The sequence below is a fragment of the Oncorhynchus mykiss genome, chromosome 6 (genome assembly GCF_013265735.2).
Source record: "Oncorhynchus mykiss isolate Arlee chromosome 6, USDA_OmykA_1.1, whole genome shotgun sequence".
Taxonomy (NCBI): domain Eukaryota; kingdom Metazoa; phylum Chordata; class Actinopteri; order Salmoniformes; family Salmonidae; genus Oncorhynchus; species Oncorhynchus mykiss.
The window spans coordinates 51018315-51033601 of record NC_048570.1 but is presented as its reverse complement, the minus strand read 5'-3'; the positions used below and the strand labels follow the sequence as shown (position 1 = coordinate 51033601).

The 15287-nt window shown below is 39.6% G+C and overlaps 2 protein-coding genes across 4 annotated transcripts in view; both read left to right on the top strand.

Annotated features, from left to right (window-relative positions):
* The window catches only part of LOC110526133 (solute carrier family 12 member 2), a 43821-nt gene extending 41662 nt beyond the window's left edge, over nt 1-2159 (top strand). Inside the window, exons 25-26 of the mRNA XM_021606767.2 lie at nt 751-818; nt 968-2159. Coding sequence (XP_021462442.2) covers nt 751-818; nt 968-1103 — 204 coding nt within the window. The 3' untranslated portion in view covers nt 1104-2159. The remainder of the gene's footprint in view (nt 1-750; nt 819-967) is intronic.
* A 111-nt stretch (nt 2160-2270) lies between these two features.
* On the top strand, nt 2271-15187 carry nudt12 (nudix (nucleoside diphosphate linked moiety X)-type motif 12). Of its 3 annotated transcripts, none has more exons than XM_021606769.2 (8): nt 2271-2419; nt 9681-9904; nt 10763-11331; nt 11444-11611; nt 11755-11868; nt 11960-12159; nt 12316-12406; nt 15128-15187. In XM_021606769.2, exons 2-8 carry the CDS (start codon nt 9699-9701, stop codon nt 15169-15171), a joined length of 1392 nt encoding a protein of 463 aa, XP_021462444.1. In that variant the 5' UTR covers nt 2271-2419; nt 9681-9698; the 3' UTR covers nt 15172-15187. The 3 variants fall into 3 exon arrangements, with proteins under 3 accessions (XP_021462444.1, XP_021462445.1, XP_021462447.1); XM_021606772.2 differs by lacking the exon at nt 15128-15187 and adding an exon at nt 14534-14700 and having other exon boundaries at nt 2378-2419; XM_021606770.2 differs by lacking the exon at nt 15128-15187 and having other exon boundaries at nt 12316-12860.
* Nucleotides 15188-15287: the final 100 nt, after the last annotated feature.

Genomic DNA, 15287 nt, shown 5'->3' with positions numbered 1-15287 from the left:
CCATAGCTACTGTGAAGCATGGGGGTGGAAACATCATGCTTTGGGGCTGTTTTTCTGCAAAGGGACCAGGACGACTGATCCGTGTAAAGGAAAGAATGAATGGGGCCATGTATCGTGAGATTTTGAGTGAAAACCTCCTTCCATCAGCAAGGGCATTGAAGATTAAATGTGGCTGGGTCTTTCAGCATGACAATGATCCCAAACACACCGCCCGTGCAACGAAGGAGTGGCTTCGTAAGAAGCATTTCAAGGTCCTGGAGTGGCCTAGCCAGTCTCCAGATCTCAACCCCATAGAAAATCTTTGGAGGGAGTTGAAAGTCCGTGTTGCCCAGCAACAGCCCCAAAACATCACTGCTCTAGAGGAGATCTGCATGGAGGAATGGGTCAAAATACCAGCAACAGTGTGTGAAAACCTTGTGAAGAATTACAGAAAACGTTTGACCTCTGTCATTACCAACAAAGGGTATATAACAAAGTATTGAGATAAACTTTTTTGACCAAATTGACCAAATACTTATTTTCCACCATAATTTGCAAATAAATTAATAAAAAATCCTACAATGTGATTTTCTGGATTTTTTTTCTAATTTTGTCTGGCATAGTTGAAGTGTACCTATGATGAAAATTATAGGCCTCTCTCATCTTTTTAAGTCGGAGAACTTGCACAATTGGTGGCTGACTAAATACTTTTTTGCCCCACTGTATATAGAACTAATATAAGCTGAGTTGTTCCTATTTATTTTTCCCCAGACTAACCGACAGATCAGATTGAATGAATTGCTGAAAGAACACTCAAACTCAGCAAAACTCATCGTTATGTAAGTAGTTATAATATTACATTATGTCTAGAACACAAATATAAAGTGATGGTATTGAAATGGACTGTTGATCTATTTAATTATCTATTTAATACTGTCTGTCTGTCCGTCCGTCCTTCTGACCGACTGACTCATTCCCTTTCCAACAGGAGCATGCCATTGGCCCGGAAGGGAACGGTGTCCAGTGCCCTCTACATGTGCTGGTTGGAGACTCTGTCGAAAGACCTGCCTCCTATTCTCTTAGTACGAGGCAACCACCAGAGTGTCCTTACTTTTTACTCTTAAAATTCCTCGCACTCTCAATTTACCTGACCAAAACTGTTATATTAGGAATTTATAGAATGGGGTGGGGGAGGGGGGTTAAAAAGTGTGCTCAAAGTGCATGGGGATATTATGGAACTAATTGTGTACTAATTGCATTCTCTTTACGTCAAGTATTGGTAGAAGTAGGCTAAAGTACCATAAATAGTCTGTCATAACAATTCACAAGTACAGTAGACCTAATTTTAATGTCACATAACAATACTGTGGAGTGTCTAAATAAACACATTTTGCTAATTTATGTAGTTATACACTAGTCTGGGTACCTGTCTTTTTAGCTATCATTCCAGTCATTGCCACTCCTTTTCCAGCTAAACACACCTGTACTGAGATTTGGCATATGACACGGAGTACAAAGACTGTAGTGTAACCTAAACAGACTAGTACCCAGGCTAGTTACACATGTAGAATGCAGTAGGTCACATCCTCTTGGAGCCTCAATGCTGTGGTGAACTAAATTATTCCATGCTAAAATCACACACCAGTTAGCCGACTTGAATGCAGTCAGAAGTGTTTTGACTTGTTTTTATTTATATATAATGCTTCTTTTAAATGACATTTAGTCAATTAATATGTAAGGGATGGGGGGATATAACAGGCCAATGAGAAATTGTTGTGGCTGTTTGTTGTTATGTATTATTTGACACCGGTTGGTTTTCATTGCCCCCTTGATGACGATAGCTAGATTGTTAGTATTATCTGAGATTTAAATATTTTCATTTTACATTGTGTTTCTTAAACATTTTAAATATTTGTTTGGTCAATAATTAAGGTTCCATTAGATTTTTTTGTATCTGAACAATGGTTGTTTTCTGTGTGTTGTCTTGTCTTTTTGATGACAGTCGTTACATTTTTTTATTTAAAATGTAAAACAATCTTTAAAAGCAAAGCCTCTATATTCTTAAATAACATTGTTATAGCCTATTTTGTACATTATGAAATTAACATCAACCACAGTCATGTGTGATTTGTAATCTGGTTAGGCCACAAAATAAATCATGCTCACTTGCAATACTAGGATTTGTGTGGTACGTCAGTCTGAAATGTATTTCGTATCTGATGAATTTGTATAAATTAAGCATAACATTGAATATGTAGGTAGGCAATATGCATCAAAAGCATTGGAAAATAAGCGCACTAAAGCTTAGACTTTGGGCCAGTTGGATAGTGTTTGAGTGTAATAAGCATGTCTTGCCAGTGTCGCTGTTGCATTTGCTCCTGAATTATACAACCATTTGGGCCAGTCTCGGGAGGACTACAGACCGCAGGCACGTACTAAGGTTAGTGGTTGAAAGTGCTTTATTCCGTTGGTTTTATCTAGTGACACTCGATATAGGTTACATGTCGGGTGAAAGCTATGTAATTGTTTTGCGTGACAAGTTGCATTTGTTTATATATTTCCTCTCGTATCGCCTATAGCTTAAACATGGAGTTGTGACATAACCGGAGTCCTGTAGCCAAAATAATAATATTTGTCAAAAGCAGTACAGCATTATTATAGTTGCCGGACAGGCAACATCTTAAGAATCTTGAAATATCCATGTGTTTAAATGATTGCAACATATCTTTTGAAGGGGCTATCTATGGCTACCAAATATAAACAAAGTTACATCATGTGAAAGGGCATTATTAAATTTGATTGACGTCGGATGGACCAATGAGAATGTGGAAAAAACACCTACTGTAGCAGTTAGTCTGCACTTCGTTGTTTCATAGCTAAATTATACAATTCTAACTCTGTCACTGTTGTGGGGTCAAAGTCCCATTCCAACAACGAGAGTTTGCGTTGTACACAGCGTCGAGTTGTACAGCAGACTGTTCTTAATTTCTACCGAGTCAGGAGTTGTACAGCAGACTGTTCTTAATTTCTACAGAATCACACGTGGTGGCTAACGGAACCATTACGGAAAATCTAGCTACAATTCGACAAATATACTTTCTACTGAGCAATACATTACATGATGTTATACAAACATGAATTGTGTTATCAGATAGTAATTTTGCTCTCGTAGAACATAGATTACAGTGGCTGGAGGTTCTGAGTACTGCTGTTTTCCCTTTCAATTTGATAATTATTGAACCCACCTGGTGTCCCAGCTCTACAAGTCCATAATGGGAAGAATAGCATTTTTTTCACATACTAACTGGCCACTAGACTACAGAATATATAGCAATAACTAACGTTAGCAATGGGAATATGACATGAGAGAGGAGGGGAAAGAACAAAGTCATTGGCTGCTTAGATTTCATTTGTATTATTTTTTTCATTTAAAAACACCAAAAACAAAGAACCCTCTCTGTTTTCTCTTCACCACTCCTCTCCCACCTTCCCCCTAAATGTTTTCTCCTTTCTCTTCTCATGAAAAGTAAAAAATTGTGTCTGCAGATGGATATGTTAGACCTATCCCCTATGAAATTGTGGGGATGTTTGGATAGGCTTAAGTAGTATGCTAATAGCTAAAACAACCCTAACCCTTGTTTGATTGGTTAGTCTGTAGTCCTATATGTGCTTTATCTGCTGTATTTAGATGGGTGTGTGTGTGTGTTTGTTAACTCCCACTGATGTAACTTTTTATTTTATTAATTTTTTATATTTGTGTGTTTTTCTCCTCTGCCTCCTATTCTGTGAGAGACAGACCACACCACAAATATAATAGGATTTTGAGAGTTTTCTTTGTCAGATGCCATATTGTAGAATGGAAATGTTTAATGTACCATAGATAATCATAGAAAACAATCTTTATTTTGATAGTATTCTGGAATAATTTCATTGCCTACAGTATGGTCTGGTTTCCCAGACTCAGATTACACAAAACAATCATGCTCAATATAAATTCAATATAAAATTGTTTATTTGTCCTGGACTAGGCTTAAGACAGATGAGGATAAGACGAGGGTGAGATGGAATATGCAGTATTTAGCTTAGGTACAAGCATGCTAGGGGGTGCAGGGAGGGGCTAGGGGTAGGCACGCCCAAGGGTCCTCAGCCCCAGTCCAGGATCAGCAGCACGTCCAGGTAGGCTTGGGCCAGGCACATCCAGGAGTTATTAGATGTGGAAAAGGACAAAAGAAGGGGGTTAGTGGGAACATGCTTTGTTACATCAGATAAGACAGTACACCGGCTGAGGCAAGTTGATCAAAGCCCGTAGAAAAACATAAACTATTGCAGCATAAACAACGAAGACTGGAACAGGGGGACCGAGAGACAATGTGGCCCCTTCCAACGCCACCCCTGCTTGCAACAAGCCAGGGACTCAGCCCCCGTAATAGTCAGTGGTATGGAATCCAAGTTGATAGTGTGGAGCCAACCAAGCAGAGACAGCAAGGATAGTTCATCAGTCCAGTACCTTGGGACCTGATGTCTCTGCTTGGCTCTCAGCATTAAGGAATTAGTGAACTAGCGCCCTGTGCAGGGGGTATAGTTTACTTGTACATCAAGCTGCCTTACATGACAGAAACAGGATATAGACTTCTGCCATATGGGCCGTTCATGCTCAGACAAGGATTATTTGTCCAAGTAACGTTACTTATAAGACTGAAACATCTGATTCTCGCACATAAGAGGTCTGTAGAAAAAAATCCCTGTATTCATCTGTTTTCTTAGATATTGGGGGAACAAGGAGTCCAGGAGTGCAGGAGCATCTTGTGGTTATCTTCTGTTGTCCCTTTCTAACACATACCCTTCTGCAATAGGTTAATTAGCAATCAGACCACACATAAAATGATTCGAATCTGCACCAATTTTCAATATAAATCCACAAGAACATAGAGGGTTAGCTGATAGGCAGCGGAGAGGCTAGGCGCATCATTGAGCAGCTCAAACAGCTCCCCTATTGATCTAGTTTAGGCCATACACATTTAATTTACTATGTAATGGATATAAATAGTAAAATAAAAAAAAATGGTGATTCATTGAATTCATATGATTCTTTTGTGATGAATTGAATTATGTGCTTCGCCATTGTAGTAGTTGGGGGGTTCGGTTAAATAGCGATTCATCAAAATTATCATTTGTGAATCGCAAACAGTGACAGGAAAATATTTAGCTGTCGTCTTCCTTTCAAATTCTATATAATTTGTACATAATTAAGTTGATGGTAGTCGTCAGCCTGAAGTAAATACTTCTAAAGACAATCGGCTCTGTGATCCATGCTGAACATTTTTCTAACTTTTTCCCCAAAAACCTTCACAATTAAATGTTGACTTCTAAGTAGGCCTACCTGGCAGAATAATATAATGAAGATTTGTATCAATCAGGCGCACATTTGTTTTGCATACTCTTCCATCACATGTGCAGTACAGATACCTGACAGAAACACCTGACACCAATATAGTGGATTAGGGGGGTATCCTGACTGGGACTCAAACCCTGGTCCCTGTGAATGTCATTCCAAAACCATTATACTGTTACAATCTTTGCTATATGAGCCATGATCGTTTGGATAGTAACCAAAAGGTTGCTGTTTTGAATCCCTGAGCCAACTAGGTATGGCCTTAAGGACATTAAAATGATCATACCTACACTAGCCTACAACACCACAATGCAATGAATATTTGCATTATTGTTTTCAAGTGAGTACAATTCTTGTCTAGGCTGTAAACTGCAGTGAAAGTGTAATTTGAATAATGGCACAAAATCCCTGTTATTTGAATGTTTCATTCCATTTGGACAGTTGTGGGTCTACTCTTGACAGATTAGAAAGTCTAGAAGGGCACAGTCTGTATTTTTTCTACTGATACTGATGTGCTGTTTGTTGCCGATCATCATTCTCCCAAGTCGTCCTATATAGTGCAGCCACATAGGCCTATGCTCCCAGCAGGCCCATTTATTCATGAAACCTGAACACCATTCTGCCTCCTTCCCGATCCGAGCAGCTCTTCCTTGACCTAGAACCTAACGCTTCAATATAGCCTAAATATTTGTTGTTTACCTTTTTATGTGTGGCATAAGGCTACTTCAGAAGTCTCCTGTAGGCTACCTGCACATGTTCATCCACTCCACTCTAATATAATTCTAGCATCCAAACTGCGGACTAGCCATTCGATGATTGGAAAGAGGCATCTGTTACACCAAAAAGTTTGACATTCGGAAATTGTCAAGCCAAACCTTCGATACGGAGTAGGGAGTGATGTACAGTGCCTTGCGAAAGTATTCGGCCCCCTTGAACTTTGCGACCTTTTGCCACATTTCAGGCTTCAAACATAAAGATATAAAACTGTATTTTTGTGTGAAGAATCAACAACAAGTGGGACACAATCATGAAGTGGAACGACATTTATTGGATATTTCAAACTTTTTTAACAAATCAAAAACTGAAAAATTGGGCGTGCAAAATTATTCAGCCCCCTTAAGTTAATACTTTGTAACGCCACCTTTTGCTGCGATTACAGCTGTAAGTCGCTTGGGGTATTTCTCTATCAGTTTTGCACATCGAGAGACTGAATTTTTTTTCCATTCCTCCTTGCAAAACAGCTCGAGCTCAGTGAGGTTGGATGGAGAGCATTTGTGAACAGCAGTTTTCAGTTCTTTCCATAGATTCTCGATTGGATTCAGGTCTGGACTTTGACTTGGCCATTCTAACACCTGGATATGTTTATTTTTGAACCATTCCATTGTAGATTTTGCTTTATGTTTTGGATCATTGTCTTGTTGGAAGACAAATCTCCGTCCCAGTCTCAGGTCTTTTGCAGACTCCATCAGGTTTTCTTCCAGAATGGTCCTGTATTTGGCTCCATCCATCTTCCCATCAATTTTAACCATCTTCCCTGTCCCCGCTGAAGAAAAGCAGGCCCAAACCATGATGCTGCCACCACCATGTTTAACAGTGGGGATGGTGTGTTCAGCTGTGTTGCTTTTACGCCAAACATAACGTTTTGCATTGTTGCCAAAAAGTTCAATTTTGGTTTCATCTGACCAGAGCACCTTCTTCCACATGTTTGGTGTGTCTCCCAGGTGGCTTGTGGCAAACTTTAACCGACACTTTTTATGGATATCTTTAAGAAATGGCTTTCTTCTTGCCACTCTTCCATAAAGGCCAGATTTGTGCAATATACGACTGATTGTTGTCCTATGGACAGAGTCTCCCACCTCAGCTGTAGATCTCTGCAGTTCATCCAGAGTGATCATGGGCCTCTTGGCTGCATCTCTGATCAGTCTTCTCCTTGTTTGAGCTGAAAGTTTAGAGGGAAGGCCAGGTCTTGGTAGATTTGCAGTGGTCTGATACTCCTTCCATTTCAATATTATCGCTTGCACAGTGCTCCTTGGGATGTTTAAAGCTTGGGAAATCTTTTTGTATCCAAATCCGGCTTTAAACTTCTTCTTCTTCTTCTTCTTCTTCACAACAGTATCTCGGACCTGCCTGGTGTGTTCCTTGTTCTTCATGATGCTCTCTGCGCTTTTAACGGACCTCTGAGACTATCACAGTGCAGGTGCATTTATACGGAGACTTGATTACACACAGGTGGATTGTATTTATCATCATTAGTCATTTAGGTCAACATTGGATCATTCAGAGATCCTCACTGAACTTCTGGAGAGAGTTTGCTGCACTGAAAGTAAAGGGGCTGAATAATTTTGCACGGCCAATTTTTGATTTGTTAAAAAAGTTTGAAATATCCAATAAATGTCGTTCCACTTCATGATTGTGTCCCACTTGTTGTTGATTCTTCACAAAAAAATACAGTTTTATATCTTTATGTTTGAAGCCTGAAATGTGGCAAAAGGTAGCAAAGTTCAAGGGGGCCGAATACTTTCGCAAGGCACTGTAATTAGCATAGTCAAAAAGGAATGTTTCAAGAGGCTTATCAATTTAATTGACCCCAGGTATGTGCTCCCTGGCCGCAAACATGGATTGATAAATGTTCCTTAAAGTATAATTTTATGTGTAGCTCACATAATTTTAAAAAATGTAACCTTTATTTAACTAGGCAAGTGTCACGACTTCTACCGAAGTCGATGCCTCTCCTTGTTCGGGCGGTGCTCGGCGGTCGACGTCACCGGTCTTCTAGCCATCATTGATCTATGTTTCATTTTCCATTGGTTTTGTCTTGTCTTCTTACACACCTGGTTCCAATCCCATTCATTATATGTTGTGTATTTAACCCTCTGTTTCCCCTCATGTCCTTGTCAGAGATTGTTTATTGTTATGTTCGTGTTTCATGGATTGGTGTGCGACGGGTTCTTGTTCCCACATTTATTTTATTATGGACTTTGATTTTGGAGTTTGTGTTTTACGTTATTAAAATACTCCATTTATACCAAGTTTGATTCTCCTGCGCCTGACTTCCCTGCCACCTACATACACGACGAGTCAGTTAAGAACAACTTCTTATTTACAATGACGGCCTATCAGGGAACAGTGGGTTAACTGCTTTGTTCAGGGGTGGAATTACAGATTTTTTAAACTTGTCAGCTCGGGGATTCGATCTAGCAACCTTTCGGTTACTGGCCCAACGCTCTAATGCTCAGGCATTAGGCATTCTTGAGTCTGAAGCAGATATGCACCTTTTAAACATTATTTGATAATTATCGTTATTGAATGAAAAAATATATAGTTCGTGATAATTTATTTGCCATATCGAACAGCCCTATTGGAGAGGGTGGTGCTATTTTTTTTGTGGTGCATTTCTTTGGTGACAACTCCAGCCAAGCTTTCCCTTAAGGGTATAACATTACAATAGTATAGCTAATAGGCTATGTGTTTGTAGATCATCAGAGGTGAATGAACTTACAGCAGCCAAGGTGATAATGGAATTTTAAAGTTTAATTAATTGTATAGAAATGCAGCAAATGAGCTTCAACTTTCCAAACCCAAATTATGACCCTGAATACCAGTCAGTTAATATGATCTTCATGAATTATGAAGCCTTTGTGCTTTATGTGCTTATTTTGATTACATAAATGCTTCAAAATACTGAAAAAGTGATGTCTGTAAAAGAAAAGCGCTCTACAAATGTAATTTATTATTATTATTATTGTTAGCTGATGAAGATTATCTCATAGAACAAAACATATAAACTCTCCTAAGCCTGTGTTTCCACAGACCTTATTTTCGGCGTTTATCCAAAAAACCTCCGAAACGCCATTCATTTCCCCATAGGCTTTGGCCAACGATCCATAGTGGAGTTAGCCTCCTTTGGTGCTTACAAAAAGACGCCATTACTACTGCTCTCTATACCGCTTTCACGTGTTAGTCAGAACTAGGACATTTCCAACTTTGAACTCGGCACAACCAGTTAACAAGTTAACAAGTCAGAAAGTTGTGAGGTTCCTAGTTCCGACCAGCACGTGAACGCGGCATTAATCCCAGTTAGTAAATTGCTAGACATAGGCAAATTGCTGTAGGCCCACTTCTTTTATTTAATCTCAGTCTCAAGTAACCAAATATCACATAAACACATGAGTAAAGATTTGTTTAATTAAACCTTTATTTACCCAGGAAGTCCCATTGAGAATACTCATTCAGAATACCTATACACATGGCAGTGCATACACAGCATAGCAAAACATAAAATAAACTATGTTCTATCATATTCATACAGGTATACTATCACACTCAAATGGCAAATATTCAGATGAGTCCCAAAGAGGAGCTGTTGGAGAGATTCCTGGATTATGTTTCCAGAGGAGACCTGGCAAAAGTCTCTGGGATGATCTCTCATTCCAGCTTTTTGGTCAATGAAAGTGGGGAGAATGGCTGGACTGCGTTGATGCTAGCTGCAAGGAATGGACACACTGATATTGTAGACAACCTACTTTCAAATGGGTAAATATCAAAACATACTGAACAAAAATTACATGGATACATGAGATTATTACAGCTGTTTTACATTGTCTAAATATTACTTTCTAAGTAAGTAAGTGAGAACTATTACTCCATTGTGTATGTTTTTGTTGTCACAGGAGATTGTAGGTCTATTAGGATAAAATCATATGTCAAACCAGTAATGATGCGCTCATGGAATGTCAATCTTGAACACTACAGATATATCATAGAAATCAAGTTATTTTTGTATTTGAAAATGGCATGGCATGCATTTGTTTGTTTATGTTTTGATGTTTTTACTTTGAGTATTCACATCTTAGAAAGTGTGCCTTTAAATGTCTAAACATATGGTTAAAATAACAGCAGGGAAGGGGCCTCCCGGGTGGCGCAGTGGTTAAGGGCCACCAGAGACCCTGGGTTCACGCCCAGGCTCTGTCGTAACCGGCCGCGACCGGGAGGTCTGTGGGGCGACACACAATTGGCCTAGGGAGGGCCTGGCCGGATGGATATCCCTGCCTCATCGTGCACCAGCGACCCCCATGGTGGGCCTAGGCCAATTGTGTGTCGCCCCACAGACCTCCCGGTCGCGGCCGGTTACGACAGAGCCTGGGCGTGAACCCAGGGTCTCTGGTGGCATAGCTGGCGCTGCATTACGTAGCAAAATGTTTCCCAGTTTTGTAATGAAAACAAGAGTTTCTATTATACGAATTCAGGTATGTCCCTCCCCATTTTGTCCTGTTTGCTTCCATTTGCTTCCATTTGGTTCCTAGTGAATGAATTACCTGATAACGGATGATTAACCATGTAAACATGAAGATAACATCAGTGTGTACTGATCACACTTCTCTTTCCCTCAAGGTGTGATAAGTTTTTAGTCAATAAATCTGCTCAAACTGCCTATGACATTGCCAAATTCTGGGGACACCGACATATTGCCAGGTTATTGGCAAAGACTGAGAACAAATGTCAACGGATTCTACCCAGTGACAGAATGGAAGAGCATGAAAACTACTTCACCAGAGAAGTTTTCAACAGAATGAGTGAAAAGAGGCCTGACAGCAAGTGGCTAGAAGCAAAACAGTCTTCTCCAGACACAGTGTTCATCTTGTTCTTTAACTTGAATCCTCTTGTGTCTGCTTCCGAGGAGAGCAAAACAGCCCATCCAGGTATAAAACTGTGTAGACTTGATGCAAGCTCAGTTAATAAAGAACTACTTCAAAAATCTGGAACAACAGTCATCTTCCTCGGAGTAGAGAAGCAGAGAAGCTCTTCATCCTCTCCTCCAAAAGAAGGGAATGAACCCACTGCTTGGTTTGCTCTCAATACTGATGACAATCCCATGGATCATCTCCAACTCACAAATCCAAATAGCTTCTTCCTCAAACCACCCATGCCAGGTCTTCTGAAACTTAGTGAGGCTGAGGCTGGTGAGTATTTCTCTGGGAGGTTCTTCATCAAAATATTATTGAAACAGCATACAAAATGTGGACTTAGTAACCCCCCCCCCCAAAAAAAAAATATGATCCCTTTTCCCCTCAGGAATCATAGCTCAAGCCAGCTCTGTCCTCGCTTGGCACAACCGATACAGCTTCTGCCCAACATGTGGGAGTAACACCAATGTGGAGGAAGGAGGCTATAAGAGGACCTGCATCAACAAAGACTGCAGAAGCCGACAAGGCATCCACAACACTTGTTACCCACGAGTTGGTAAAGAGCCTCCTGTTTTTGAATTTGTTAATTGAAACTGAACTACTGTATGTTTTTTTCTCTTAATCATTATTATAATGTTCTAACCTCAATATCAGGTCAAAATGATCTGACTTATGTAATGTGTCGTGTTATGCATGCAGATCCTGTGGTGATCATGTTGGTCATTCACCCAGATGGCAACCAATGCTTATTGGGCAGAAAGAAGACTTTTCCTGCTGGGATGTTTTCATGTCTTGCTGGATTCATTGAACCAGGTAGTTTATCTCAACATACTAAACAAAACACTTAATATTTTGTCTGATTTTGGAGTGTGCAGATAGATGTCAGTGACATCTCTCTATGCAGGTGAGGCCATTGAGGATGCAGTAAGGAGAGAGACGGAGGAGGAGAGTGGGGTCAAAGTGGGTCCTGTTCAGTATGTGTCATGTCAGCCCTGGCCAATGCCCTCCTCACTAATGATTGGATGCCTGGCTGTTGCCATGTCAACAGACATAAAAGTCGATGAAAAGGAAATTGAAGAGGCTCGTTGGTTTACACGGCAACAGGTAAATGCTAGTTTTCCTAATCTGTGATAACATAGGCCTAGATGGAAACAAAACATCACCTGAATGTAATAAGAGGTGATTGAAGTCATGTAAACTATGTCAGTGAACTTGTATTGTTACAATGTATTAACTCAGTGCTATGTCTGTGTAATGCAGGTTATAGATGTCATTGTCAAGGGAACAAAACCAGCCTTTACCATGCCGCCAAGACAGGCCATTGCACATCAGTTGGTGAAACATTGGATTGGTATGAGCTCAAATCTTTAAACCTAATGAAGGGCACTTCTCCAGGATGGATTACACCACTAAATGTAATTTGTAATGAAATACAATATAAAAATCTATGAATTAATTATCAAAACATTCTCATGTCTGATTTTCCATCCAATCAAAGTAGTGTTTACTATAACGCCTAAGGTATTATCACATTTAAGACATTTTAATGGTTGTGTAAAATTGTCATAAAGTGATCAAAGTAGATTTTTATTTTATTTCCACTATGCCTTAGATATGAACACGACTAATCTATAATTTTATATGGAATACTTTTTCATCATTGCAGTATTTTAATTGGAGAAAAGTATGTCAAGAAAAAATAGGCATTTTAAAGGGATAATCGACCCCCAGAAAAAAAGAAACTCCAGTCAATTTTGTGAAAGCCTATGTTCCATCAGTGAGTACAATAAAAATCTTACCCATGATTTAACTTCTAAGTGGTCCGTCTGTGAAATTAGGAAATTGTGTAGGAACGTGTAATAGCTACATGGTTCTCGTCACTGGAGATAACACACTATCACATTTCATAACACTTAGAAAAAAATACCTGCACTTCAGATCGCCAAATCAGCCAATAGATGGTATGTGCTTACTTGTCTAGAACACATCTATCCGTTTATATGGTCATTACAAAGTATATATTTGATCTAAACAGTGTACCAAATTATTCAACTCAGTTTTTCGAGTACCATCTCGCAATGCGCTTTTTGTGTCGGAGAAACATGGGAAAGGGCCGTTGTTGCCATAGCAACATACTATATCCACTGCTCTGGGCAGAGGCGAACTGCAAGTTGAACTCTGTGACATGGACTCCTAAATTAATTGTTTGTTTAGGCGATTTTACAGTTAGCTAGCTACTTCACATTCTGATATTGACTTTGGTATTATTGTGTCTACCGACATTTGCTAGCTAGCCCAGAGAGAGAGAGCATTTGGTTGTGTAGTCAACTTGAGCTGCAATAGATTTCTACAATGATTTTCGCATGTTGCTACCAACCTTCTAATTTAAACATTTTTTTTTTAAATTACAAAAATATTGTTTTCACATATAAGTTATTTAACACTGTTAATCATAGGAATTCGTGGTTTTATCAGCAAAACAGCAGCCATCTCCTTCGGCACCATTATCATGATTGGACTATCATAATTTTTTTAAATGACAATTCCCGGGCAATTGTATTCACTCAGAAAAACATCTCAGAATGATTCAGGAAGATATTATTTTTGTTATTCACTATGGATGTCTTGACAAGATGATTCAATTCAATCAAATATTTGTCATTTTGGTATAGAATTCTGGAATTTTTGTTTGTGTATAAAGTATTTGGCAACAAGAATTTAAAAAAATTCACAATAATTTCAATGATCTTGTTATCATTGCAATAGTAACATTCTTCATGTCAAAAACATAGTGTTGAAAAAGGTAAATAAGTATTCTGCAAGGTGTTTCCAAAAATCTATCACAGATTTACATTCATAGAACAAGTGAGTCGGATGTTCACCTTCTTTTTAGCAGAAAATGCAGATATCAACAAATGTGGACAACAGAATTACATGGATATATCTTATGTAGAGTTTTAAAGTGCACTTCCTTAAATGTGTATATATATACAATAAGGCATCAAGCAAGCTTTTTTCCAGACAATGTCAGGAATAAGCATGTTCCGGGAAATGTCTCCCCTAGGCATAAATTGTTTCTGTGAATGGAAAATGCGCCTTGTGTATTTGTTCAACAAGATTTCTCATGTAAGCCCACACCTTCCAAACTGATTTCTGGATAAGTTCTGTGATCATCACCAAAGCTAAGATGAGTTTTCATTCGTGTAGTTAAACCACTGGGAATGGCTTTGATCACAGAAATAAACTATCTGAAAGGTATTGTAAACTCATTCAATGTTATAAATTGTTCATATGAAAGAATATTACCCCTGTTGTCAAAAATACATATTGTACAGGCATTCAATTAGTGCTTGCAGTTGCGTCACAAATCACTTAGCAACCGCACCAAGCATCAGTCTGGAAGTCCTCCAATCGTCTACATGGCTTGCTGCGTTTTGCTACCACCCGAAACGTTTGACTATTATTTCGTTTTTCTAAGGACCCAGGCTAACTCAAATGCTAACATGTAAGTTATGTTTGCTAGTTAGCTAACTTTACATACTCTATAGGTACAGTAGCTAGCTACGTGAATTCACCAGTTTGCTAACTTCATTTTGTCATTCATGTCATTTGTCATTCATTGTCATTCATGTTGTATTGCCGTCCCTGGAGGGGGTGCGTCACCTGAGTGGGTTGATTCACTGATGTGGTCATCCTGTCTGGGTTGGCGCCCCCCCCCCCCCTTGGGTTGTGCCGTGGCGGAGGTCTTTGTGGGCTATACTCAGCCTTGTCTCAGGATGGTAAGTTGGTGGTTGAAGATATCCCTCTGGTGGTGTGGGGGCTGTGCTTTGGCAAAGTGGGTGGGGTTATATCCTTCCTGTTTGGACCTGTCCGGGGGTGTCCTCGGATGGGGCCACAGTGTCTCCTGACCCATCCTGTCTCAGCCTCCAGTATTTATGCTGCAGTAGTTTATGTGTCGGGGGGCTAGGGTCAGTTTGTTATATCTGGAGTACTTCTCCTGTCCTATTCGGTGTCCTGTGTGAATCTAAGTGTGCGTTCTCTAATACTCTCCTTCTCTCTTTCTCTCTCTCGGAGGACCTGAGCCCTAGGACCATGCCCCAGGACTACCTGACATGAGGACTCCTTGCTGTCCCCAGTCCACCTGGCCGTGCTGCTGCTCCAGTTTCAACTGTTCTGCCTTATTATTATTTGACCATGCTGGTCATTTATGAACATTTGAACATCTTGGCCAT

Excerpts from the sequence above, each read along its gene's own strand:
- nudt12 (XM_021606772.2), top strand. The coding sequence starts at position 9,699 with ATGGCAAATATTCAGATGAGTCCCAAAGAGGAGCTGTTGGAGAGATTC. Across the intron at positions 11,869-11,959 it reads TGCTGGATTCATTGAACCAG|GTGAGGCCATTGAGGATGCA; the intron begins GTAGTTTATCTC and ends CTCTCTATGCAG. Across the intron at positions 12,407-14,533 it reads GTTGGTGAAACATTGGATTG|GACCCAGGCTAACTCAAATG; the intron begins GTATGAGCTCAA and ends CGTTTTTCTAAG.